At 40.2% G+C, this 26,587-nt stretch overlaps 1 protein-coding gene across 2 annotated transcripts; it reads right to left on the bottom strand.

Moving 5' to 3' along the window:
- Positions 1-26,587, bottom strand: NR1D2 (nuclear receptor subfamily 1 group D member 2). 2 transcript variants are annotated; one of them, XM_079794917.1, is made up of 8 exons: positions 26,282-26,587; positions 18,796-19,062; positions 17,783-17,871; positions 15,533-15,677; positions 12,603-13,225; positions 10,480-10,665; positions 8,151-8,361; positions 1-3,409 (listed from the first exon to the last, which is right to left on the bottom strand). In XM_079794917.1, the coding sequence occupies exons 1-8, from the start codon at positions 26,295-26,297 to the stop codon at positions 3,213-3,215; spliced, it is 1,734 nt and encodes a 577-aa protein (XP_079651043.1). In that variant the 5' UTR covers positions 26,298-26,587; the 3' UTR covers positions 1-3,212. The 2 variants fall into 2 exon arrangements, with proteins under 2 accessions (XP_079651043.1, XP_079651044.1); XM_079794918.1 differs by lacking the exons at positions 17,783-17,871; positions 18,796-19,062; positions 26,282-26,587 and having other exon boundaries at positions 12,603-13,269; positions 15,533-15,668.

Here is a 26,587-nt window from a genome sequence, read left to right on the forward strand (position 1 = left end):
ACCACACTTGGTTAGAAATAATATTTATTATCCCCTCCCCCCCACGTACAGATTACTTTTCAGAAACATGGAAGGTATTACCCATGTCCTCATCAGTAACAGTTTGTAGAAAATAAACTTAATTCATATCTTGTCAACAATGTATTTCTACCATTTTTTTAAAACAATAGCCATTTTAGTTTTCCATGTTAGTCCAAGAATAGCTTCAAGTTTTGTTTCAGATCAAATCAAGATAATCTTTGCGTATAGGTCATTTCTTTACAGAACTCCTCCCCCCAACCCCTAAAAAAAATTCTATATCCTAAGTGATAAACTCTTCTTGTACATTCAGCAAACTTTATATTGGAAAGGAAAAAGAATAGTTGAGATAGGTACTTACTCTCGTGCACAATAATAAATCTAGCTGAGCTTCTACACCTTGCCTTGCAATGATGTTTACATAAAATAACTCGTATCTTACCAAGTTACAATGGTAATTTCTTGAAATGTCAATATGAAAACTATACACTTAATCTTTCTAATTTTTTAATCTGCAATTAAACCATTGCCATAAGAAAAAGCTGCATTCCAAGAAGATGTTACCCATTTCCCTCAGCTATTTCTCTCTCAAAGCTTGAATCTTCTTCTCAGATCATGTAAAGAGACACATTAAAAGCACAGGGGGGGGGGGGAGTTTTAGCTTGCTGACATAATGCCCTTAAGTGTGCTGACATAATGCCCACATTTTAACTTTAAAATGTAAAAATCACGAGTTAAAGCATCACTTAATTCATACAGTACAATATTAATTAATCAACAGTGTCCCACCGACTCAGAAGTTTCCTAAAACTGGTTTGTCTTCTCTGCGTTTAGTAACTTTATAACCAATGACCCAATCAAAGAATGTGCTTGTAATAGGCTGCTGGTTTAATTTTAGAATTAGAAGTTTCAATGTTGGGCTATTTTCAAATATAGAAATGCTATGAGTGGCACATGAATTATTAATTTTGTTTCCCATTACCTACAGGAAGAATTCATTCAAATAAAATTTTACAAGACAAAATGCAAATCTACATACCTATACATCGACATATACATGTATATATTGAACCTAAGGTTTTATAAGCAATACTAACATAGTTCTGGTTACACATTCCTAAAGACTTAGTAATTGTTTTAAAGATACATGTTATAAAGACGCTTATGCAAAAGGCAAAAATTAAAAATCAAGATGATCTTTGAGGTTTTCAGTATTATTTCAAAAAGCTGTTTCTATTCCCCATAGAATAAAACTATGCATTTATCTCAGGGAAAAAAAATTATAAAAAGATAATGCTATCATGTAAAGAATTCACAAAACTATACTGTATATCCCATAAGAGTCATACCTATTTAAGGTAAATCACAATTATGGTTTATATTGTATTATAGACATCACCATCACCTTTCCTCTTTAATAATGAGAGGGTTTAACTTTATTTTTAACTTACTTAACTAGTGCCACAGGAATTCAAGTACCCACAGCAACAAGTTAAACAAGATTACAAAATAAGGCATTCTGCTCACGTCATTAAAGTAACAGGCTGAGTATAGTAAAGTGGGCTCTTTTCATTTTTGCAAGTTTATATAATCTAAAAAATTATATAGAAGGCAATCTTTATTCTCCTCCCCCGCCAAAAAAAAAAACAAGTGCTATTTTCTAGGGAAACAGAAAAACATACATAAAATCCTCAACTTTGGCTATTTCTCCTACTTCCATAAAGAGGTTGATCTTACCTATTTAATAAAACCCAATAAAAGTGAATGAAATGTTTCTGACTATTCCACTTCTAAACCTGTAAGTCACACACTAAATGATTTTCCTAATTATAGATTAAATCTAATTTGGTAAAATCCCTGTAGTGTTATTGGGGGGGGGGGGGGAAGACTCAGAACACACTAGCGCACACCCGCGTGCGTGCGCGCACATACACACCAACATATTAAACAACTTTCTTCAACATTGACTGGTTCTTCAGAATGAATCAAAATATTATTTATCATTAAGCTGCAGCATGTGTATAAGAGGCAGCAATGTTACCTTTTTTAGCTCAAGGTAAGAATCTGAATAAACTTTTAAACAACTATTCTCTTGAACCAAAACTTTTGCCAAAGGTGAACTCTAAAGTACATATTTTCTGAAATTTGGACTCGACTGCCTGTTGCATTTTTACATTAAGTGCTGCTTAAACAAAAATAGAGCATAACTTCAATATTCTACTGTCTAAACATTTAAAGCAATGGTTATGTCATCAATAGGTAAGATGCACCTAATTTGGGTCTTTTGACACCTCTTAAGTTTACTGTATGATAAAGTTCTTCACAGTTTAAAATATTGTGAAGAAATATATGTATAACTACATTCACATACAGATTATGTACACATACTATGTATTTGATGTACCCATAAACTTTGAATATGTGTGTGCCAGGATGATACCCCACACATATGCAGGAACCCTGAATAGATTGGTGTGGACTATGAAATCATTTCTAAGAAATGCTTACAAATCAGAAAAGAATATTATAATGAATAATTATACTAACAAAAATTTTACCTTATTTACATAGTGCCTATCTCCCAAGAGGTAAATATGCTTTATAGACATTTTTTTTAGTATCTCTGTGAGGTGGGGCATTGGAAACACTGTCAATTCTCTTTTTCCACAACCAACTAACCTGCCCAGGATCGTACACTTTTACTCTAACAGTGGCAGAGTAAAATAGACAGGGAAATCTCCTCACCTACGACGTCTCCAATCACCAGATCCAATAGTCTTGTGGTAAAATCAAGTTTCCATCATACAATAGAACTTCCACCACAAAGGATTAATTTTTAAGTCCTCATACACTTGGGACTGTGCGTTATATTTATACCACAGGGAGATCAAAATGGTTTTTGGTTTTGGCAGATGAAAAAGTCTAACATTCAGTGTAACTATAATTCAGTGTAACTTCTCCAGTTAAGTGCGACACAGCTGATTGGTCTATCAGGGAAATGCAGTCAACGTCTAATCATGGCTGAAAAAATCTCAATCCAAACAGCTACTGCATGACAAAGAGATGGCCTACAATCTTGTGTTTCTTAAAGGCCTTCCTATCTCCACATATGGTACAGTATACACATATAAATAAGCATTTTAGCACAAATGTACAGTTAGTATGACTCAGTTCATGTTAAATAAACAAAGGCCTTAGGGGTGAACTTTAAAGGCCAAGAGCTCCTCAGAGTGCATGTTGTTTAAAGATCGAAGATCTGGCAACTTTAGAAGAAGTTTTGTAAAAATAGATGCCTCGTTTGGGTGGTTTTTCGTTATTAAGGTCCTTAGTGCACGGATGAGAGTTTCCTGCAAAGCCTCCACAGAGTTGACGTTTTCTATTCCAGATCGATCTAATGCAGAGTAAGGAATAGAGAAATATGAAGGAGAGGATGTATTATTGACATTCAATATACATATAATTCCTGTTCATCCATCGCATTAATGAATTCAAAACAAGATTTTATACATTGGAACACAGGCAAAAGATAAATGACAAAGTTTTTTCAATCCCAGTGGCAAATTTTTATAGCTATTTATTATATTGTAAAGACATGTATTACCTGGTACACTTGCTAAATCAAAATTCTTTTGTGCTTACATATTTGTGTTCACAAAATACTTAAGAGGTTCTGATTTTTAAAAAATGAGATGCCACCTGCTCATTTCAACTGCTCCTAATTGGCAAAACAAAACGAACAGTGTAGTTCAGAAATAGAACTGTACCTCACATGGAATACACCCGCACTTGTATACTACTGTGTGGCAGGCTGCCTCTAAAGAGCCTCCGTGACCTCCTCATCCTGGTATCCTTGTCCTTGTGTATCTCTCCCTCGTCCCTTGAGTGGACTCGACTTCCTGGCTCACCACTAATGAACAAAATATTAGATTACCAAAAAAACTGGAGCTTCCTTGCCCGGCTGGTATGGCTCAGTGGTTGAGCGTTGACCCAGGAACCAAAAGTTCACCAGTTCCATTCCTGGTCAGGGCACATCACTGGGTTGCGGGCTCGATCCCCAGTAGGGGTGCATGCAGGAGGCAACCGATTGATGATTTTCTCTCTCATCGATGTTTCTATCTCTCTATCCCTCTCCCTTCTTCTCTCTCTAAAAAAATAATAAAAATAAATAAAATTTTAAAATTTTTTTAAAATGTAAGTTTCTATCTTAGGCACGCACAAAACCAGATGCCACGCTGTGAGCTACCCTACGAACAGAGGCACTCAGTCCAACATCGTGCAAGGAACTGAATCCTGCCACCAACCATGTGAAGAAGCCTGGAAGCATCCTTCCTTGTAGAGCCTTCATATGAGACCGCAGCCCTGCCCAGAGCTGGCTACAACCTCCTAAGAAACCTGGAGCCAGAGGCACACATCTAAGCCACACCCATACCCCTAACCCTCAAACTGTGGGAAATAAATGTACCCATTTTTAAGCCACTACGTTTTAGAGTAACTTGTTATACCATAATAGATAGCCAATATACTATGCAACTTTAATGTCTATATTAACCTGCATGCACTTTCATTAAGCATACTGTGTTTATTAAACTCATCATACCAATATTAAGTGGTTTAATAAACTAGCAATAAAAGGAGTATTTAAAAAAAAAAAGTACCTTAAAATTAGCCAAACCTATGTTGTTTGCCCATTAACTTTTTTCATCATCGAGGGCTATTTCTTCCCTTTACAATAGGAGGCAGTAGTATGCAAGAAATAGTCAATGACTCCCAGTATAGGGAGTTGTCATTAATAAGAAAAACACTTATCCAAGGAAACAATATTCTCTGGCCATTTATAACCTTTTTCATTTTTTACAAGGAGATTAAGGAAGTCTTCCATTGTAACTGATAGCTTAAAAAGCCACTTGCGCCGAAACCGGTTTGGCTCAGTGGATCGAGCGTCGGCCTGCAGACAGAAGGGTCCCAGGTTCGATTCCGGTCAAGGGCATGTACCTTGGTTGCGGGCACATCCCCAGTGGGAGGTGTGCAGGAGGCAGCTGATGGATGTTTCTCTCTCATCGATGTTTCTGACTCTCTATCCCTCTCCCTTCCTCTCTGTAAAAAATCAATAAAATATATTTTTTTTAAAAAAAGCCACTTGCAATACAAATACTTAGAACAAGGACTAAAATTTAATAGTAAAGGAAAAAAAGTTTAACTCTAAATGCAGAAAAAATAATGAAAATAGGCTTATCTTACATTTAATAAGCTTGGATTATTATCAATACTATGGCACTAATTCTTATAGAAAAAGAAACAAATTGGTGACTACTGATTTGAACTATACGGTAATCCTTAAAAAACACACAAATGAACATTGATTTTTGGTTTGGGGGGGTGTCATAATTTTTCAGACAAAATTGTTCAATGAATAAAAGACCTCTTTTCTCTTGACATTTGACTTTGGCCATATAATCCATAAGGGTCATCTTTGCAAAATTAAAGTTTTTAACAATGCTTCTACAAGTCACCCCTGCCTTTAATATCCAAGTAACTGTTTTCTTTAACATCCTTGCAATTTATTAATTCATTCACCAAACACAGATTGAATGTAGATGGTTACTGTGATAGGTGCTAAAGAATTAGCAGTGAACATAACAACCCAAAATTCCTTCCTTTACAGAGCTCATATTTTGGCAGAAGAAAGTAACTGGTTTGCATTATATCATCAGTAACTTACAATACCAACATCTGGAGGAGAACGACAGTGATCCCCACAAGCAAAATAATCTCGATGGGCAAAGAAAGAAACGAACAGTAAGTGGGGAAGGACATTTGAGTATAGGAAGTGGTTGTCTCCTGGTGAGTATTTTGTGTTTGGATCACCTATGCTTCTCTATACAACTCAGAACTTCACGGAAATGGACGCCTACACCTAATGATGTAAATCATATAACGTTTTTCTAAAACCTCAATCTCTAAAACCATGGTTTCGCCCTGACTGGTTTGACTCAATGGATAAAGCGTTGGCCTGCGGACTGAGAGGTCCCAGGTTCGATTCCGGTCAAGGGCATGTACCTTGGTTGCGGGCACATCCCCAGTATGGGGTGTGCAGGAGGCAGCTGATCGATGTTTCTCTCTCATCGATGTTTCTAACTCTCTATCCCTCTCCCTTCCTCTCTGTAAAAAAATCAATAAAAATATATTTTAAAAAATAAATTAAAAAAATAAAACCATGGTTTCATGACTTCGAGGCCAAAGAACCTAACTACAAATCTAGCTAGATCATAAAACAATAACCCTCTAGAAACTATAAGAGACTACACAACCTGAAGTGGAAATTCATCTTCTAAATGATGCACTAAATTCTACACTACGCAGTTTAACTCTGACACATCCAACGTCTACTTCCTTAGCTGCTGCTGCTTCCCTCTCTCCAGTCTCACCAAATCTCCTCTTTATGCACCTTCTCTTCCTACAGGATGGAAGTTAAATTCCTTCAACAAAAACCTCTATGAGGACAACTAAAATCTATATGAGCCTTGGTCTCATACCTACGTGCCAGTTCCTAATCTTCAACTGAAAGCGAATGGTGCCATTTCACACAATCTGGTTCGAGCCTCAGCCCCATCAGGGAGCGTGTGGGAGGCAACTGGTCTATGTGTCTCAATCGATATTTCTCTCTCTCTCTTTCTCTCTCTCTATCTCTTTATCTCTGTCTCTATCTCTGCCTCTATCTCTTTCTCCTCCCTCCCCTCTCCTTTCCTCTGTTCCACTCGCTCTAAAAAAAAAAAAAATTAATGGAAAAATATCCTCGGGTGAGAATTTTTTTTTAATCTGAGCATGTTGAAATTATAAATAAAACCAATACAGTAACTGAAAAAATAAAATTTGTAAAAAGAGGATACTTTTACTTATCAGTTATAGCTAGTAAATAAAAAGAGGTATAAGCATAGTATTTAGAGTTGCGTGGCCAACCATCAGAACAATCAAAATGAAAGATGGTTAGAAATATAGTTCTCTGAAGAACAGGCTCGGAGTAGCAAAAGGAAGAATTTTAATTTAATACTCTTCTGTAGTTCCTGAATTTTATTTTCCTGTCTAGATAATGCTTTAACAATAACATCAGTCCTTTATAAGTGGTAAAGATTTAAATTTGACATGAATACTATCATATATTTAAGTGAAAACATATTATTTTAAAATGCACGGACTTGTGCATATATGTATATTTCTTGTATATCTTCACATATGAACATAACAAAAATAAGAATGCATATATTCTTTTCTAAAGTTTTCCATTTAGTAGGTCCAACATTTTTTACATAACATCCTAATAAAAGAGAAACATGCAAATTGACTGTTCTTCCACAAGCCATGCCCACCAACCAATCAGGAGCGAGTATGCAAATTAACCCAACCAAGATGGCGGTTAATTTGCATATCCAGGCTCAGAGAGAAGACTGAAGACAGCGTAGAAGGAAGCCAAGCGCTGCAGAAGGGAGGGAAGCAGGCGGGGCGGCAGAGACCGCCTAAGGAAGCCCTATTGCAGGAATCTTCCTGCAACAGGCCTCTAGTATATCAATAAGCAGGCAAATGGATAAATGGATAGAGAGCAGAATGGATAGTGAGAGACTCCTAATGTTATCTTTTTGGTAGTGATATTATCACCCTTATTTCATCTTACTATTTTCAATTTTTCAAAGAATTCACATTATTCTTATGGTCAAGAAACAGAACAAGGCTTTTTCCAAAGGAGATTAAAACAAAATAAAAACCATGGTCCTGGTGGAAAACACAAATGATGATAGTAGCAGAGTTCCTAGCAGAGAGCTCTGCCTCACCCGCTGCCTTCATTTCTTCCTCAAGTTTCTCTGGATATAGTCCTCCTCCTCCACTGCCTCCACCACAACCTGTTTCAGAAGTGCTCATTCCACTGCCTCAGACCTAAAGTTATTTCAACAGGCTCTCCACCTGCCTCTCCAGCTCTAATGACTCACCTAATACACCCAGATAACAATGCAGAAGTAATGTTAAAGCATCACTTTGTTCGTGTGTGACCGTTCCTCTACCTAAGAAGTTACAGTGACTACCTTCTCCCCAGTTGGTCATTATATTCTAGGTGTGGCACAGTTTTGAACCAGCTTGCTTACCTGCAGATACCAGGACAACTGCTGTAAACAAACTCATCTCTTCATCGCTAAGCTGGAGGGCGTTCAGCTTCTCACTAAACTCAAACATAGAATTCAGCAGATCCCCGGCTCCCATTGAGTGCAAGTCATCCACGCTATACTTCTTTCCACTTAAAAAGGTGACAGTACGCTCCTTTGCATCAAATAATGACGCAAACCGTACCATTAAAACCTGGAAAAAGAAAAAGACTTAGGTGTATTTGAAGAAGTTCAATACCAGTGCTGAGAAATACCTCAGTATTCAAGTCAGTTAAAAACATTCTACATATAAACGAAAGCTGTAGTAAAGGAAAAACTGAGTTTATTTTACCCAGAATCATTTCCTTAAGGCAAATTCTCTACCAAAGCAGTAAATATTCCAAGAAGATTTTTTTTTTATTTCTAGCAACCAGTAGCAAAATACTTAAGTCCTGTGATACTCTATCAATAAAGATTCTGAAATGCAAATACAAAATTAAAGCAAGCAATAATGCCAAGAAATTTGAAACTTGGCCTTGGCCAAAAACATTAAAGAAACTCTTTAAAAGCTATCAAGTATATCTCACAGTCTCTAAGCCCTAAATAAAAAAGCAATATTTCAATACAGTAACACTTGAAAATATCAAAACATCAAATGCAGCCAAGGCATATGCAACAGATGAACTCTAATTAGACCATTTCAAGAAATCATAGCCCAAAGAGACAATCCACAAAGACAGCTATTAGAGTAAAAGTGGTCTACACACCAAGTTAGAATCAAAATACGAACCAAACCAGTCAACAATTGCTTACCCACAGCACTCCCTCCACTATACTAAATGGTGACATCTGTCACATATTTTTCCCTCATCATCAGCGGAACACTGACCACCTTCTCTTTGCAATGCTCCCAAAGACTTGTTTTACCCAAGACAATCCAAAAGAGGGCGAGCCTTCTATGAAGATGGGGCTACCTAAAACACAGCAATCCCAAGACAAATCATACAGCAGAAAGAACCCAAGACATGGAATTAGGGGTTTGTGTTCCAGCCCTGACTGTGTTACGAATTCACTGGTAGTCCAACAAAGTCTCTTTACCTCTCTGGGCTGTAGTTACTTAACCTCAAAAATGGGTGAATTGATATGTAATACTTTAATCAATAAAAAAAAAAGGGTGAATTGATCACTGACATACCTGTGGCTTTAAATCTTAAGTATAATGTTTTCCTTTAAACTTAAAATCCTAACCTGTAGGTGTTATTTTTTAATTACACCATATTTCATTCATGAACATGGCTTCTTCTCTGTTCTAGTCCAGATGCCCCAGAAAATAGAGCCTAAGGTGAAAGTTTATGTGGGGTGTGCACGGGCACGTGTGAAAACAAGAGTAAGGAAAAAGAAAATGGCATAGGGAGCAGAGAGAGCAAATATTAGCAATATTTATTGAGCCAGCCACCACTTATTAAGAAAAACTAAGAGCTCAATCATTGGGACTTTTATGGAGAGATGGCTCCCTACTCCCACGAATCAAAGATTTCACCCACCAGACATCAACTTCCCACCTCCCACCCTGCATTTTAGAATAACGCGTAAGTGAGCTCCAATCAAGTCCTGAGACTTATACCTCAGCAGCAACAGGGAAGCCATGGAGCAGACCGGTGAGAGTCACCTAGGCACCTGAGCACAAGAGGCACTGTCTGTGTCTTACTGAACTTGCCAACCGTGGCTGCCTCAAGCCCAGGCAGAAGGCATCACACGAGAGAAGCTGGGATAGAAAAAGCAGCCATGGATTCTGTAGTGAGATGAGGCCAGGAAAACCGGAGCTGGCACGGAAGAGATGTCTGACACATCCACCAGATACAGGGTGGGGTAAAAGTAGGTTTACCGTTGTTTGTATGGAAAATGCAGTAATAAATAATAATGCAAGAATAAGTTCTTGTGTTTTGCGTACTCACACTGTACCCCTACTGTTGCCCCACCCTGTATTCCACAATCTCCTAAAAGACAAAGGCCACACTCTTCATATTCTGTACATAGTTGACACCAGGCTAGGCTTTCAGTAGGTGTCCCTCACTCTGCAAAATCCACCAAGTCCGCGTCTAAAAGCAATACTAGAACCTGGAGTTTGTATGCTGGGAATACAGATCACTCATATTTTAAGTCCTACGTAACTGCATTTACCTAGCTAGCCTCTCCCCCAAGATCCTGAGATGGTCCTTCTTTTGTTGGTAGTTTCAGCCTCTGGACTATAAATACTCATTTAGAAAAGAAGTAAAATGCATGGAAATAAAATGCATGCCCTGTACCCATACTCAAGATGAACAAAATCTACCTCAAAAGTCCCAGCCTTTAAAAGGTTGACTTGGTCATGCTGAGAGAGATCTCTGAATCCAGGAATACGCTTTGCAAATTCCACCACTTCTTTCACTGCCGGGGTGAAGCTCATTGAAAATTCTTCCCAGATTTCATGCCCTGATTTATGAGGATCCACATATGGAGATTTACTCATTGGACAAACCTAATATGCACAAAACAGAAAAACTCTTTAATTGTGAGAGGTGGTAAAGAAATTTCAGAAGTAGCATCTCAATCATTGGAAACACCAACATGAAAATAACCCTCAGGTGCTACTGATAACAACACTTTCGCTTTTGGATATTCTACCTTTTGACAAAAAGCTTCACAGCAACCTAATTTAAATAGCAATTAACTTGTTACCATGCAAGAGGCAGCCTAAGTGAAAAATGAGCTCTGTAACAAGCTATTTCAAAAACCCATTGCACAGGTTGAAGGGTTTATTTTGTAGCACTGCTGCCACCTTATGCTGGCTTTATGGTTTAAAAATAAACACACAGCCGAAACCGGTTTGGCTCAGTGGATAGAGCGTCGGCCTGCGGACTGAAAGGTCCCAGGTTCGATTCCGGTCAAGGGCATGTACCTTGGTTATGGGCACACCCCCAGTGGGGGGTGTGCAAGAGGCAGCTGATTGATGTTTCTCTATCATCGATGTTTCTAGCTCTCTATCCCTCTCTCTTCCTCTCTGTAATAAAATCAATAAAATATATTTTTTAAAAAATTTAAAAAAAATAAAAAATAAACACACATATTTATTTGATTCTCAATCCTATCAGTTATGGCAGATATTACAATTTCTTAGATGAGAAAATGAGACCCTAAGATGTTTGGTGACTTACCAAATAACTAGAAGTCACAGGCCTCGAACCCAAGCCCACAGTTAATATTTCAAAACTCACTTTTTTCTAAATGGTCACAATTACAATGTTGTAATTTCAAAGAGGAAAATATAGTGAGATGCCTCACTTTTTTTAAAAAGATCACTAATCAAAAAAATAAAATAAAAAATAAAAAGATCACTAATCATCTGTTTTATAAACAATGATGTAAGCACTGACCTCCACTTAGTCAATAGGAAACAATGACTGGAGATACAAGGTGCAACTTCTAAATGAGGACTGGGGAGGAAAAAATAGGAAGCTAAAGACATAAAAACACTGAAAAGATTAGGAAGCATGCGCTGTAATCTCTATTAGTAAAATCATCCTTTAAATGTTCACTAATCCATAAGATCCAGGAATGAAATGATTCTGTAACCGTGATTTTTTCCCCTCCATAAGGCAGCCACTAATCCTAATAAAATATAAGGTCACATTTCAGATCAATGGGATCAAATACTTGCAAGTGACCAAAACTCCTAACCTAAGGATTGAGGTAAGTCAACGATTTTGAAAATATAGAGAGAAGGCTTTAATTACCTGGCTGTGGGAAATACCAAGCACTATCAAAGGACCTCGTGATTTAAACTGGAAATGGTGCAGTACTGATGCTTTTGATGAAATTTTGGCTGAATATAAACACTGTACTTTCATGTAGACTGTTGTATTTGATGAAAAAAAACTTGAATGATATGAATAACATTAACTCATCTCATAGGATGAAGTCTGAGAAAATCCTGAGAAGCTGCCTATTAAAATATTCCTAAATTCTCACACAATAAAACTTCCATGTTCTATAACCAAAGACCTATTTGCATTATAATGGTTAAAGAAAACTCTTCCTATAGAAATCAAGAAATTACTGTCCTTAAAGAGAAAATCCCAAAGCTAGTATGGTAGTAATTAATCAGAATGCTTAAATTTTGAAAGGGATTTCTAAGAATTAAAGGACCAATTTTACATGATCCATGTTTTACATAAAATCCTAATCCCAATCATAGTATCAATCAAATCACATGCTTGTACCTGTGTATAAAATTAGGTTATTCAACAAATGTCTATAAAAGCATCTGACCTAAAATATTGCCCAAAATTGATTCTGTAAATCTCAGGTTTTCTGACACCCCTCTCCCACCCTTGAAGTTGGTATATCCCCCACATAGAAAACCTTCAAATCTTTCCTTAATAATGAGGTGAGCAAAAAAAATTGATTTCACTATACCAGATGCATTCTCCCTCCATTGTTGCACAGGTAACTATTCTTGTTCTCATTCTGAGAAAATCCATCTATCGAAACTCTATCACATACTCTTTGAGTATAACCATTGGAGAAGTTCATACAATGTCCATTTGCAATACAAATGGCATGCCCATTTGGGTAGTGCATTATGTTCCTCCCCTTATACTGTCCATTGAGATTCTGCTGGCTCTCGCTACAAGGAAAATGGCTGCTAAGCCCATTGCCACAATGGTCATGATTTAAATTATACTGCTCCAAGTTCTTGGGAATCCGTTCTCTCTGGGGCTGCATGGTCTCTGCTGAGTTTTCTCGCTGCTCTTGATTATACAAAAAGGTATCCTTGTGGGCTCTGGTCACCATGCCAATCACTTCTTCCTTTGCAAAATCAGAAGAGGGAGGAGAAGAGCTTTTGATGCTTTCTTGCTCCAGCTGGGGCTTGGGTCGCAGCTGTTCCTGGGCTGGTAAGGCTGTCTGTTCATGGTCTACTAATGTGTCATTTTGCAAATGACCACTGAACTGGCTGTTCATCATGGTCTTCATCGCACTCTGCATTTCAATTAGCATCCTCTGTTTTTCACGCTTAGGAATACGACCAAACCGAACAGCTATTGAAGAAAAAGATATTTAACATCTATATTCTAAATAAGACCTGTTTATAAAGAAAAATAACACAAAATTATCTTTGTTAGCTATGACCTCTAGCCATACAAGGAAAGAGTATCTACATGTCTCCGACACAAATTATTCTAAACTTACTGACTGTACCAAAGGAAGTGGGAGGGAGAGAGAGAATTTTCCATTGTTCTCCCAAAACAACACTAAGGAGAAGATCTATCTCTTGGGTAATTTATAAGCACAATCTAAAAACGAAACTTTAAATTAACTAATAAAAATCAGAGCCTGAAGCAGACCAGCACAACTACACAGCACCTTACTAATAAGGCTGCAGACTCTGTTCCTAGGAAGGCACATGGGATTCACTACGTACATCCATCAACACTAATGGAACCTAGTAGGCACAATCACTCTTGAACATCTGACTTTTCAAGTCATTTTCGTAACCTTATTCTCAAGATCCAACAAGACCCAATGTTAAGTGACCCATTCTTTCCTTTACTGGCTTCTTTAAAAAGAAAATCTTAAAAAAATAAACAACAACAACAAAAAACACACGGTCAATAGAAATGCAGTTATTGAAAAATCAACTTGCTGGATTTTGATTAAAATCAATGAAAAAATAAAAGCAAAATCATTCATCCTCCATTATCTGAGAGACTAGACTTAGAATGTGCCTATCTCCAACATTCCTATCCTAGAAGGAAAGGGAAAAAAAGCTTCTGTCTAATCTTTTATACAAAGATAATAAAAACTTAATATACCACCCAGTAAGAAAGCCTTACTAATCTCAGTGTATCTCTGACATTATCAAACAAACAATTCCACAGTGCTTCACATTCTACACCTCTACTCCCTCTCCCCCGCTTCACAAATGATAGGCATTTTTATTCTTTTGGGGCAATCACAGCATCTATCAACTTTGGATTACTATTTCTAGTGCTATAAAAAATTTTCAGGCCGAAACCTGTTTGGCTCAGTGGATAGTGCGTCAGCCTGCGGACTGAAAGGTCCCAGGTTCGATTCCGGTCAAGGGCATGTACCTTAGTTGCAGGCACATCCCCAGTAGGGGGTGTGCAAGAGGCAGCTGATCGATGTTTCTCTCTCATCGATGTTTCTAACTCTCTATCCCTCTCTCTTCCTCTCTGTAAAAAATCAATAAAATATATTTTTTTAAAAATTTTTTCAGGCAATTAAAAACCCCAAACATCAAATTGCTGGAAACCTGTTATTCAAGAAGCTCCTTATTGCAATACTGTACTTCTGTATAAGTAAGAGTAACCTAAGGGACTGTTGAAATGACCTCCCCTAGATAAATGAGGTTCACTCTTAGCAATTCTTAATTAACCCTACTAAATTAATCACTATTGTTTCCTTCAATTTTGCATCTCCTTTCTATGTATTCAGAATCTGTATCCTAAAAACACATTATCATCTCAGGGCTGAGAAAGTGATAGAGATAATGCACATAAGGAGAAATGGGTTCATCAGCAATGCTGACATTATGGACAAAGAGCCATGGATTCCTATATCAAGAATTCCAATTTGGCTCAGTGGATAGTGTCAGCCTGTGGATTAAAAGGGTCCTGGGTTCGATTCCGGTCAAGTGCACATGCTTGGGTTGAGGGCTCGTTCCCCAAATAGGGGGCATGCAGGAGGCAGCCAATCAACGATTCTCTCTCATTATTGATGTTGCTCTCTCTCTCTCCCTCTCCCTTCCTCTCTGAAATCAATAAAAATGTTTAAAAAAAGAAAAACTAAACCTTTTTTTTTTTGGGGGGGGGGAGAAGTATTGAAATTGTATGAGGGAGGTGGATCTTTTTACAAGTACCAACAACAACAAAAAGAATTGAGCCCTAGCCGATTTGGCTCAGTGGGTAGAGCATTGGCCTGCAGACTGAAGAGTCCCAGGTTCTATTCCAGTCAAGGGCACACGCCTGGGTTGCAGGCTCGATCCCCAGTAGGGGGCGTGCAGGAGGCAGCTGATCAATGATTCTCTCATCATTACTGATGTTTCTATCTCTCCCTCCCTCTCCCTTCCTCTCTGAAATCAATAAAAAAAATATTTTTTTTTTAAAAAAAAGAAGTGAGCCAAAGCTGTTTCTGGGATGTTGCTGCTAAAATTTGACTTTAATGAATTTGGCATCCTACAAGGCATTAAAATGTGTTTTCTAAATCTGCTTCACCCTAAGCACGAGAGGCCCACTGGTAACTGGTTTATAGCTCTGGTTTATGCTGAGGAATAAAAGCCAGCCCTTATGCTCGAAGAAAGAACGCTCTTTAAACCGGGAACATACCATCTCTCGACATTCCAACAGACAGACACTTTTTGAAGCGACACTGCTGACATCTGTTCCTATTCATTCTCATTATAGAACAGTTTTCATTCTTTAGGCACTTCTTGTACTGGATGTTTTGCTGAATGCTTCTCCGAAAGAAACCCTAAGAACAAAGGAAGATGTACCCATTCATTTAAAAACACCCAGATGAACTCCTTATAAGTAGCCACCCCCAATCCCTAACTATCCATTACTAGCTACACCTCAGAAATAATTTTGGCTTAGACCAGTGGCCAGCAAACCACGGCTCGCGAGCCACATGAGGCTCTCTGGCCCCTTGAGTGTGGCTCTTCCACAAAATACTATGGCCTGGGCGAGTCTATTTTGAAGAAGTGGCGTTAGAAGAAGTTTAAGTTTAAAAAGTTTGGCTCTCAAAAGAAATTTCAATCGTTGTACTGTTGATACTTGGCTCTGTCGACTAATGAGTTTGCCAACCACTGGCTTAGACCCAAGGGAAATATAATCTCGACAACTGGGATTTGCCTGCATTCTTACCAGTATCAATAAGCACCTATATCTACTAGCTAAACAAAACCCTCTTCCCTTTCTTCCTTTTTGCAGAATCTTGCTGCTTTCCAAGAACCCCTTGTACTACACTTTCCCCTGTTACCAGCAGCCACATTTCCCAGCTCATACTTTAATCACATACAAATTCCAAAACTCTAGAAATAGGAATTATTTTCAAAGCATTAACAGAAAAATATGTTTCACAGCTCTAGTAATCCCCTCACTGGAACGAAGGATTATGTTAGTAAAGCTTGGTCTTCCCTAGATCATTACCTGCTGACACCAGCAAGGCCTACTTATATGTGCCCAATGTACTTGGTTGCTTGCCAGCAACAGGTAAGTGCCACACCAGAGACCAACTAATGATCCAGGAAAAGACAGTTCCCAGCTAGATGGCTACAGATTACTGCCTTCACTAAACAAATAATGTAAGTGCATGTGCTGTGACAGGTATTCAAAGATTCCCAGCTTAATAGTTCCAAGGAGAACGGAAAAGTCAAGAACAAATTACTGAAAGTAACTTGAACTGCAGTTTCCTTGAATATCATAACTAACCACACATTTCATGAATCTTATTAGTACCTGTGGGATACAACATTTTTAGACTTTATTACTGTGGTACTATACTTGGACACTACAATATCTGAGCTAGACACACCTTTAAGAGAGTATGGAGCAGTTATGTTTAAGTATCAAGAATACAAAAAGTAAGACTTACTGGCTTGTGCTTTTGTTTCTCTAGCCCCATAATTACTTCACATTTTCGAGGAAAAACAAAAAAAAACTGTTTAAATAATTTTTAAAACAGTGGAAAATTGCTGCATCTATATAAAATACTGACCAGCTTGTTAAGTGATCTGACCATTAAGAATTAGCAAAACCACAATTCATTAAGAGCCACCCTAAAAAATATTTCTTCTTTCATCATGTATATTCATTATCTTGCTCACCCAACGTATCCTGTCAAACTGGATTCCTGCTTCTGGCCTTCAGTCAGAGAAGAGCAGGAGCACCTGCCTTGGCCAAGTTAATTCTGACACTCAGGAGAAAGGATTGTGCCAGATTTAAAAAGACAAAGAGAGATTCCCTGGATGTAAGCAGGTGGTACAGACTGTCTCCCTTGGAATTATCTGATGGACACTCTAAAAAATATTCAACTAAACTTACAAATATAATGAATTTTCCCAAGAACTCAATTTATATCCAAGTTTCTTTTACTCACTTGGCATTACTTCCAAAGACATCACACTTTTATAAGTATCTAGGGATTATTCCCAACTCCTAGTACCTGACACGTCAGAATGATAATGTATCTGATAAGACCTATTCCAAGTTTGGTTTAAACCAAGTTCCAATAGAGCAAGTCTGTTTTGCTCCCTGCTGTTTCCCCATCACCTAGGACAGCACTTGGCGCGTTAATGAATAAGCACTGGTGCACATAGTTTCATACTGTATTTAAATTTGAGGGAGACAGCAAATTTATTTTGATGAAAATCTTTTTTAAAAAGTACTTTCACTGAATTGAAAACATATTTCTCAAAACAAGTTATGTTTATAACTACATAAAATGCTTAAGAGGTAAAGAGAAGCAACTGAGTTCTCTCCTCCTCCCAGATTATCAACTGTGAAAACTGGCAAACCAAACTCCAACTTGTTTAATTCCAGAATCAGTAGCTTAAAGAGACCAAAGCATGCTTTTACCTTGCAGCCTTCACAAGCATGAACTCCATAGTGGAATCCCGACGCCACGTCCCCACAGACTTTGCACAGGAGAACCATGCCACTAAATTCTAAGGCACAAACAGAAACAATAAAGACAGGAGAAGATTTTCAACTGTTTGTTTTCTTTCCAATTGAATATTTTATTTTGTTCAACTTGTGTTTTAAATAGATACAAATATACTTTTATCATGTAGAAGAAAATTCCTTACACCAAATTAACAAATCAAAAGACATCATGGTTTTCTTTGAAACTCAGTTTATGGGACCAAAAATATTTCAGAAAGCTGGTTTTGCCCTTTCCTGATGATTTTAAACGTACTCTGAAATTTTATAAATCTAAAGTTACTTTACACCAGATATTCAACCAGAACTAAGAAAACCATTCTCCTGGATAAGAATGGAGAAATCAATCAATAAAAAATGCAAACGATGTCTTCACAGGCTGCTGTCCACGCACCAGATAGATCCTATTCCTTCCTGATCTTCTCTTATACCAGCCCATCTTACCTCCACTCACTCAGGGGTCCAAATTCCACTACTCATTCGGTTATCCCAAATCCTGCTTTATTTCCAAATCCCAATGTTCCTAGCTCCAACTTCATTAAAGGAAATCCCTTCCCATACTGAGTAAGTACTCTGTTCTAGACACCAGATTCAGTACTATGAGTCCAGAAGAAAGGTAACTGTGAAAATGTGGCAAAAGGGGAAACTACCTGTAGAGGATATGTGGTCAGGCACAGTACATAACCCCATCTCTCACTCGGAGGCAAGGATCAGTTATGACAACTCCTTGAGGCTGTAACTTTAAAAACCATCACTGACTTCTTACCTAACTACTAAACTGTTATTGCTCAGAAAGGAGTGAAAATCATATTCCCAGATATAATGGTCCCCCAAATGAAGAGTTGATAAAGTAAGCCCAACCTGCAATTAATGGCATCAACTTTTAGACCTGCAATTAATGGCACCAACCTTTAGAAAACTAAACTTACTTGTCACTCCACTATGACTCTTTGTCATGCCAGGTGCACTTGACTTGCTTGTTTTCATAGAACAATCTAGTCGATCATTTTTCAGAATGCCTTCAATACTGGAGAGATCACCACTTTTGGGATTACCATTGTTATCAGAATTAGAACTATTTGGAGAAGATGGAACAGAAGAGAAGGAGGACTGGAAACTGTTATCAGATCCCTCACTGTGACAAGAGGCAGGGCTAGAGGCTGAGCTGGAAGAACTGATGTAGGCAATCACACCTCCTAGAAAAAAAGAGAAATCAGATCATTAGACACATGATATGTATTTTCTATTTTTATAAATCTGAACAGTAAGGTCACTAACTTTAGAAATTGGTTACTAATTAAATGTCAGCTTATCCCAAAAGGAAAAATAACCCAGCTTCCTTATTTCCTCCTGTAATTCCTGCTTCCACAAAGTCCAAAGCCCATATAATTCCCACTGACTTAAAAAGTGAGAAGGCTCTCACGAGGGCTTATTCTGAGCACATGCAGATCCAGATTTTCCATTTTCCAACTTTTCCTAAAATGAATGAAAAACCTTCCTGAGTGACTCCAAAACAAACAAATTGTTTTGGCCATGAAGAAATCTGGTTCTGGTCCTCTGTCTCCATCATTACACCTTGATATGACACAATTCTAGAAACAGAGTATTCATTTGCCTCCCCCATCACTTGGCTAAAACGCAGGTTAATCAAGAACAGTTGTAACATCTGGGATTCTAGATAAGGTAACTTATCTCAAAACGGAGAACCTCCCAGAATCTCTGTTTGGATGCTCCCGGAAGACTTCTTTGACTATCACTAAACCCCAGTTCCACCCTCTCCACCTACTTCTGACTTGCAGACACACATCTCTAAACAGCTCTTAAGGAATCTAGACTCACCACTTATTCTTCTGCCTACAGTAAATATTAAAGAAGCTAGAAGGAAGAATGCAGACTATCAGGGAATTTAACATTAAGGATAAAGTTAATGCCCTCTTCACGGAACTACTCGTGAAACACTCTTCTCAACTTCATCAATGTAACTTCCACAATCCCCCTGAAAACTGGCCTTGACGTCTTAGAGACCATAAACCTCCCAGATTAAGAAATAACACTTAAAGTTATTCTTAGGGTATAATTACAAGCTTCTTCACTCAAAGAGATAAAATGTTGCAAGCGTAATAACCTCATAGCCAAATATAATATTTTTCCAAATCCCGGGCCAAACAAGTCATTCTCATCTTCTCTGCCAAGGTCTATTGTGGTCTATTTTCCTCTTCCCTCCATGATTAATGAACATTTATTGGCTTTTCAATGTGCATCAGATGCAAAGTTATCTCTCTTCCATCTGTCCTGAGCTCTTACTTAAACCTACTGTTTACATGTTTCCATCTATTTCTCAAGTAGGCCATAAGCACCTAACTGTGCAGTGTCTCTTAACTCTCTGTACATGCTTTAGGTAATAAGCCTACCATAAATATTTTTAAGACCTACTTCTCAGCCTCTGTGAACCCCATGTCTAATAACATGGACAGATGCCCAAACAGTACAAAACATTCCTGGGAAGTTGCCAGTAAAACAGGCCATTTCTGACAACAATCTACATGACTATAGTGAGTAGTAACTGGAGAATTTTGCACATTCCCAAAGCAATCACTGCAAATTAAGCATTCACTCTGAAATAAAACTTTCTCTGCTAAGCAGAAATGACTCCGAGTCTTCTTTTTCTTTTTAGATAAAAGACACACTTTATACTAGTTAAGTCATTTAAAACACAAACACACGCTTCTTTTCCGAGGAAAGACCAGATGGAGGATGACGCCGGTGCTGCGGGAGGGCCCGGAAAAGGAGGTTGCGGGGGCTTCAGTGGAGGATTTGGCAGCGGCATCCAGGCCGGGGTCGCGGCCGGGGTCTGGGCAGGGGCCGAGGCCACGGAGCTCGTGGAGGCAAGGTGGAGGACAAGGAGTGGATCCCTGTCACCAAGCTGGGCCACCAGGTCAAGGACATGAAGATCAAATCCCTAGAGGAAATCTATCTATTCTCCTTGCCCATCAAGGAATCTGAGATCATTGACTTTTTCTTGGGGGCATCCCTGAAGATTTATGCCTGTGCAAAAGCAGACACGTGCTGGCCAGAGGACCCGGTACCTTTTTCACGTGTCTGCACTCAGGATATAAAGAAAAACATTATCCTTAGCCCTGAATAAACTCCCAAAGGAAGGTCTCATCGCTATTTGTCTTTCTAAGCTACTGCCTTAGGTAGTAAAATTCAATTCCAGAAGATCTCAAGAGGATAAAAGATGAGAAAGTGATTGTTTTCCTTAGAAGACTTTCCTAGGGCCAGCATCTGAGTCAGCCATTTATACTCAGGAGGTACCTCCTTCAGACTACCTCAGCTTAAAAAAAAACACAAAAAAACTTTTTGAAATCTGAGCTCTTCAGATGGCTTTAGAACTAATTTAAAGCAGAGTGGGCAATGGAAGGTATTGTTATAACCCAAAACACACCTTCCTTTGCAAAAGCTCCAAAATTAAACCTAAGAAAAATTACTGAGTTATTATCAGTCCAGTTAAGAATCTATTCCTATCTTTAGGAGTTCAACAATCATTTACAACAACAAAAATCTGTGCCAGGCACCATGGAATAAAAGATGATCTATCTAGAAGCAGCTACATTCTTCTAGCAAGACCTTGTACACTGATTCACTTGTCTTACAGCATCTATTCTTGCTACCAGACACCAACACCAACATGATGGTTAGCAACCCAAATGGATTAAATTTTAATTTCCTAGAAGGTACAGAGTACATCTAGCAGTTCCTCAACCCAATGAAGAAAGCAAAGTGAAAACTGTAAGTCACCAACTACCTAATCAATGTCAAGAATAAAAGGACACAATTTCATGTCACATTTCATCCTCACAGGAACCCTGTGAATTCATTTCCAGTATCTCATTTTACAGATGAGAAACTCAGAGCTCAGAGAGGTTAAGAAGTACAGCTACTAAATGGCAGGGCCATGGTTGAAAGTTAGGGCTGCCTAATCCAGAGGACAGACTATTATCTCTTACTAAGAAGACCTGAAAAAAAAAAAAGAAAAAAAAAAAGAAGACCTGGGCAAGCAAGTCACTTTCAATCTCTCTAAACTTAACTCATCTTCTAGAAATGGGAATATCTGCCAGTTATTTATAAGATTGAAATGAAATGGTGTTCATAAACAAGGATTAGTAACGTGCTCTCTACACACACAGTTTTTGGTGATAAAGCAAGAAAGGCAAAATCCCCGAACCAGCATGTCCTAATACCTCCAGAAACAGGCAGAATATACTTCTTAGATGCCTCAAGCTAAAATTAGCTGAGGCACAGTCTTCTCTATTTTTAGTTGAAAAGGATGGTGGAGCTGGGCCAGGTTCCAAGACTAGGGCTTACCCAGTGGTCAACTTCGGACAAGCCAGAAGTCAATATCCAATTTTGTCCTCCTGGGATGCACTCACTGTCCCTGCATATATTGGGATTTTCTTGCCCCAATTCTAGGCTTGCCCATCATCAAAACCCTCCCTCTGCCATTGCCAACCATCCTGGAATGCATGCTTGAGTTCAAGTCACAACTGTACTTTTTTTGCCTTGTAATTTAGATTAAAACATTTGCACCATCAAGAAGCTTTAGTTTTCTCATTTTAAAAGGTTATTAATCACCCGGCTGGCGTGGTTCAGTGGTTGAGCGTTGACCTATGAACCAGGTGGTCACAGTTCAATTCCAAGTCAGGGTACATGCCCGGGGTCGTGGGCTCCATCCCCAGTAGGGGGCATGCAGGAGGCAGGTGATCAATGATTCTCATCACTGATGTTTCTATTTCTCTATCCCTCTCCCTTCCTCTTGGAAATCAATAAAAATACATTTTTTAAAAAGGTTATTAGTAATTTCTAATCACAGGATGGTAGAGAAGATCTAATTGAAACACTAAACTTCCAACTGTGTCCTGAGTGTCAGGGCTCTAGAAAACAGCCTTAAAAAGCCTGAGAGGCCAACTGGGGAAAACAGCTATGTTAACCATCCATCCCAGTGCAATGTGATTGAGCACTTTTCATACACAGCACTGTGGACTGCTGAGGATCACACAGGGGCGCTACAGAGGGCACAGCTCAAGAGAGGCTAACAGTCAGGGTAACACGAAGTGGGGACTTAGAGAATATGTAAATTATTGGATGACGTACCGTGTAAGAGATTACTTAACAAATAAATAATGTGGGTGAAAAAGACGAGAATAGGTCTTATTTTGTAAAATAGTGGGTTTTGTCTCCATGTAAATTGCTGGAATGGAAGGGCAAGTATAATCTAGTGTCTGGAAATAAAAACAGATTGACTAGCAACAAGATTCAAAAAGTGGAATGCTGAAATTGGGAGGCTGTGCAGACACCTGCCCTTTCCCACCTGTGACCCTACACCACTGCAAACCAAGTGAATCCACAGTGGCTAACTTGTGCTCCCCAAGTGGACTCTGTGGGTTCAAAATCTGGCTCTCCCACTGCCTGCCTAAGTTACTTTACTTCAATCAGCACCTCATCTTCCACTGGCAGCACTTTCAACGACAGTACTTCACAGAATTAACGGGAAGTACCAAAGTAGTAGCACATGTAAAGGGCCTCACACTCAGTAAATGCTCAACAGATACTGGTGATGATTATTTTACCATCACGATACTGGCGCCAATCAGAATAGTTCCAACAAAACTAACTCTCCCCATTCATTCTTGGTTCCTTCAATTCTGAAGGTGTCATATGACCCAGTGGTTCCTCTGTATGTTATTTCCACATTACCTTCTGAATACCTTCACTCCATTGACTACTCAAGCAGCTTCCTACTTCACATCTGATTCTTCCCATTATTGTGCTTTCTCTCTCTCCAAGTGAAGATTTCTTTACCCTTATCTGCCTCTGATGTTCTTTCCAAGTTTGGAGAAACGCAGAATACAGATTTGTAAAGATCTGAATGAACTATGTGGGGACATTTTCCTAACTTTTAAAATATTAATTATAGTCAAGGTTAGTAAGTTTATGCAATGAATTATTTAAAGGACCTAGTATACACAATCAAAACCTATCTGTGACAAAAATGTCTGAGTCAATTTCTACCACCTCTATATCACATCTGTAACAGTCAGAGAGGGTAGAGACACAGTATGTCATGAATTATAAGACAGATGAAATGGTCGCTGGTTGAACTGTGTATTGACTAATACAATATCAACCCAAAGGGAAGGGTCAGAGGTGTGCCAGTGAGCAATAAATTTGGTTCTACCCTAGTCAACATTTATAATTTGAAGAAAATGAAAGGGAATGCTTATCAAAACTCTGACAGCAGAAATTGTTAATATACTAACAGCTTATGACAGCTTGAACTTGGGAGCCAAAAGAACAAGAGAAAATGTAAGAAAGAATTGCAAATTCCTACACTTAAAAGTCAAACAATTACCCGCACCATGGATAAAATCTAGCTTCAAAAGTTCCCATGAAAAGGTCCTGATTGCAAGGTTACTGTTGAGTCAGCAAAGCAATGTGCTACAAAAGCTAAGCCTGCCAGAGAATTCATTTGCAGCAGAATTCCCCAACTTGGAACTTGGGAACTGTCCAACGATTTCCGCAGGAGCCTGTTCATTTATAGGTGCTACAGCCCCAAGGGCAACAAGGATGATGATTTAAAAAAAAAAAAAAAAAAAAAAACTTTGCAAAAACCATAAATGGAAGGGGTGGAGGGGTAGAAGGGGGACATTCCTCCAAAGGCAGTTTCCTATTGCTATCTCCAAAAGGCAAGATTAAGATACCTGATATTGTTCCAGAAAGGTTCAAACCGGAGAAAATTATTCTCATCACCTGAGCCTACCCCTAGGTGAGGTTGCAAAGCTGGAAGAATTTATTCACGCTAAAGGCTGCATTAGAAGAGACTGAACCTGATCACCTCCAAATCCTATCCAGTAAAGAGTTTAATTCCATGATAAAGTTACCCAATTTTTAAAAATACCCCCAAAGGCTAAGTAGACCCATAGGTAATTAAAAGTTAGAAAATGACTTTATTTTTACTGTTGGGAGGAAAATTCACAACACAACTGTTATCAAGACATTCTTTTTTACAGTATATAACTTAAAAAATAAAAATTGGCTGCTTCTGTAACCTCACTGGCGTCTGTATCAAGGCCAACATTTATGGGCAGACAAAAGGGGAGAAGTAAAATATTGTCCCATAGCATTGTAACGGGAAAGGTAACAAGAAAAAAAGATGTGTAAGGCCAAATTCTGTTGATCAGGTTCAGGCAAGGTCAGCAACCCATGAGTCTGAAAAAAACTGAAATGAACAATGAATGACCAGTCTTACAGAAGGTCTCGGAGTCACTTAGGACCGACCACCTGAGTCCCCCTGACCACACGCTGGGCTGAATGATTGGTTATGGGTGTGACCCGTTTACAGTAGGGCTCCCAGCCCAAGGAGGTTTTCAAGCCGGTTTTTATGACTTAAGATATCAGACACGTCGCGTCCTAGAGGAAAACATTTTTTATTTTTTATTTTTTGGAACCAGTGAAGCAGCCTTAACAAGGGCGGGTGCTGTCCCATCTGCCAGGCGTTGCTCGGGTCTTAGCACCGAAGACTCCTTGGAGGGTCTCGCGTCTTGGAAGCCCCACGCCAGTCCCGGGCATCGCCTTTGTGCCGCAGCGCGCCCTCGCCCCGCACTTCTTCCGTATCCGCAAGGTCTGCGGCCCGTCCGTCCGCCAGGCCCCGGCTCCCGCATCGGGGTCACCTCCCCGCCGCGCGGGCAGCGGCCGAAGCACTGCGGCATCTGCGCCCGCCCTCGAGCCGCGCGACCGCGGACGGAGCTGGGATGGGGGGGTTGGGGGGGACGGGAATCACCGCCCGCGCACGCGCACGCGCGGCCTCCTCCGCGCCGTGCCACCCCGCGGAGGGAGGAGGGAATCGCGGCCACGTCACAGCTCGGAGGGTTCCAAGGGGCGGGGCCTCCCGGGAGGCGGCCGTGCTCCCCGCCGGCGCGCGCGCGCCCCCGCCCCCACGTGTCCCTGCGGCCTCGGGGAATGTGGGTCACGGAGCCGAGCGGCCTCACGTGTCCCCGCCCGCCGCCGCCGCCTCAGCGCCCATTATGTAATGCCGCGTCACGCGCCTTCCCAGCCAACCGGCGCCCGCGCGCTGCTGAACGTAAACACAGCGCGCACGTGGCTCGCGCGGCCCGGCCATGTGAGGGGGGGGCCCGGCCGGCGCCACCGGGCCGCGCTGCGGCGAGGCCGGGAACCGGGAGGGCCACCGCGGGGCGGCCCGCGGGGCGGCGGGAACCGAGTCCGAGGCGGATTCGCATCGCGCAGCAGCCCCCCCCGCCCGCCCTGGGGACACCCCTGGCCGCCGCCCTCGTGAGTGCCCCAAGTGGGCTGCGAGCGACCCCTCCGCCGGCCCCCGACCCGCCGCAGTCCGGCTCTTACCCGCATTCACCTCCATGGTGCCCTCGGGGAGGGGGCTGAGGCCGCCCGCTTCCCGCAGAGGGGGCAGCTCCGCCTCCCACTCAGCGCCGCGCCGCCCCGGGCTGGAGGCGGCAGGGGTCGCGGGGCCCCCTCATGGGCGGGGCGCCGGGACTGGCGGCCGGGGAGCGGGCTGCAGAGGGCGGCGGCGGCGGCCGGCGAGCGGCGCTCCTCGCGGGGTCCCTGACAACAAAAGCGCGGCGCGGAGGCTTCCTGCAGCCAGCGCACCGCGGCGGCGAGGGCGGCTGACGGGGAGGGCAGCCGCGACCA

This window comes from Cnephaeus nilssonii (assembly GCF_951640355.1).
Source record: "Cnephaeus nilssonii genome assembly, chromosome: 17".
In the NCBI taxonomy this organism is placed as follows: domain Eukaryota; kingdom Metazoa; phylum Chordata; class Mammalia; order Chiroptera; family Vespertilionidae; genus Cnephaeus; species Cnephaeus nilssonii.

What these genes read in the sequence shown, in the direction of transcription:
- NR1D2 (XM_079794917.1), bottom strand. An exon ending in ATGGAGGGAGAATGCATCTG is followed by an intron (nt 10,666 to 12,602) that starts GTATAGTGAAAT and finishes TGTGCATATTAG; the next exon opens with GTTTGTCCAATGAGTAAATC. An exon ending in TAAAGGCTGGGACTTTTGAG is followed by an intron (nt 8,362 to 10,479) that starts GTAGATTTTGTT and finishes TTCTTTTTCCAG; the next exon opens with GTTTTAATGGTACGGTTTGC.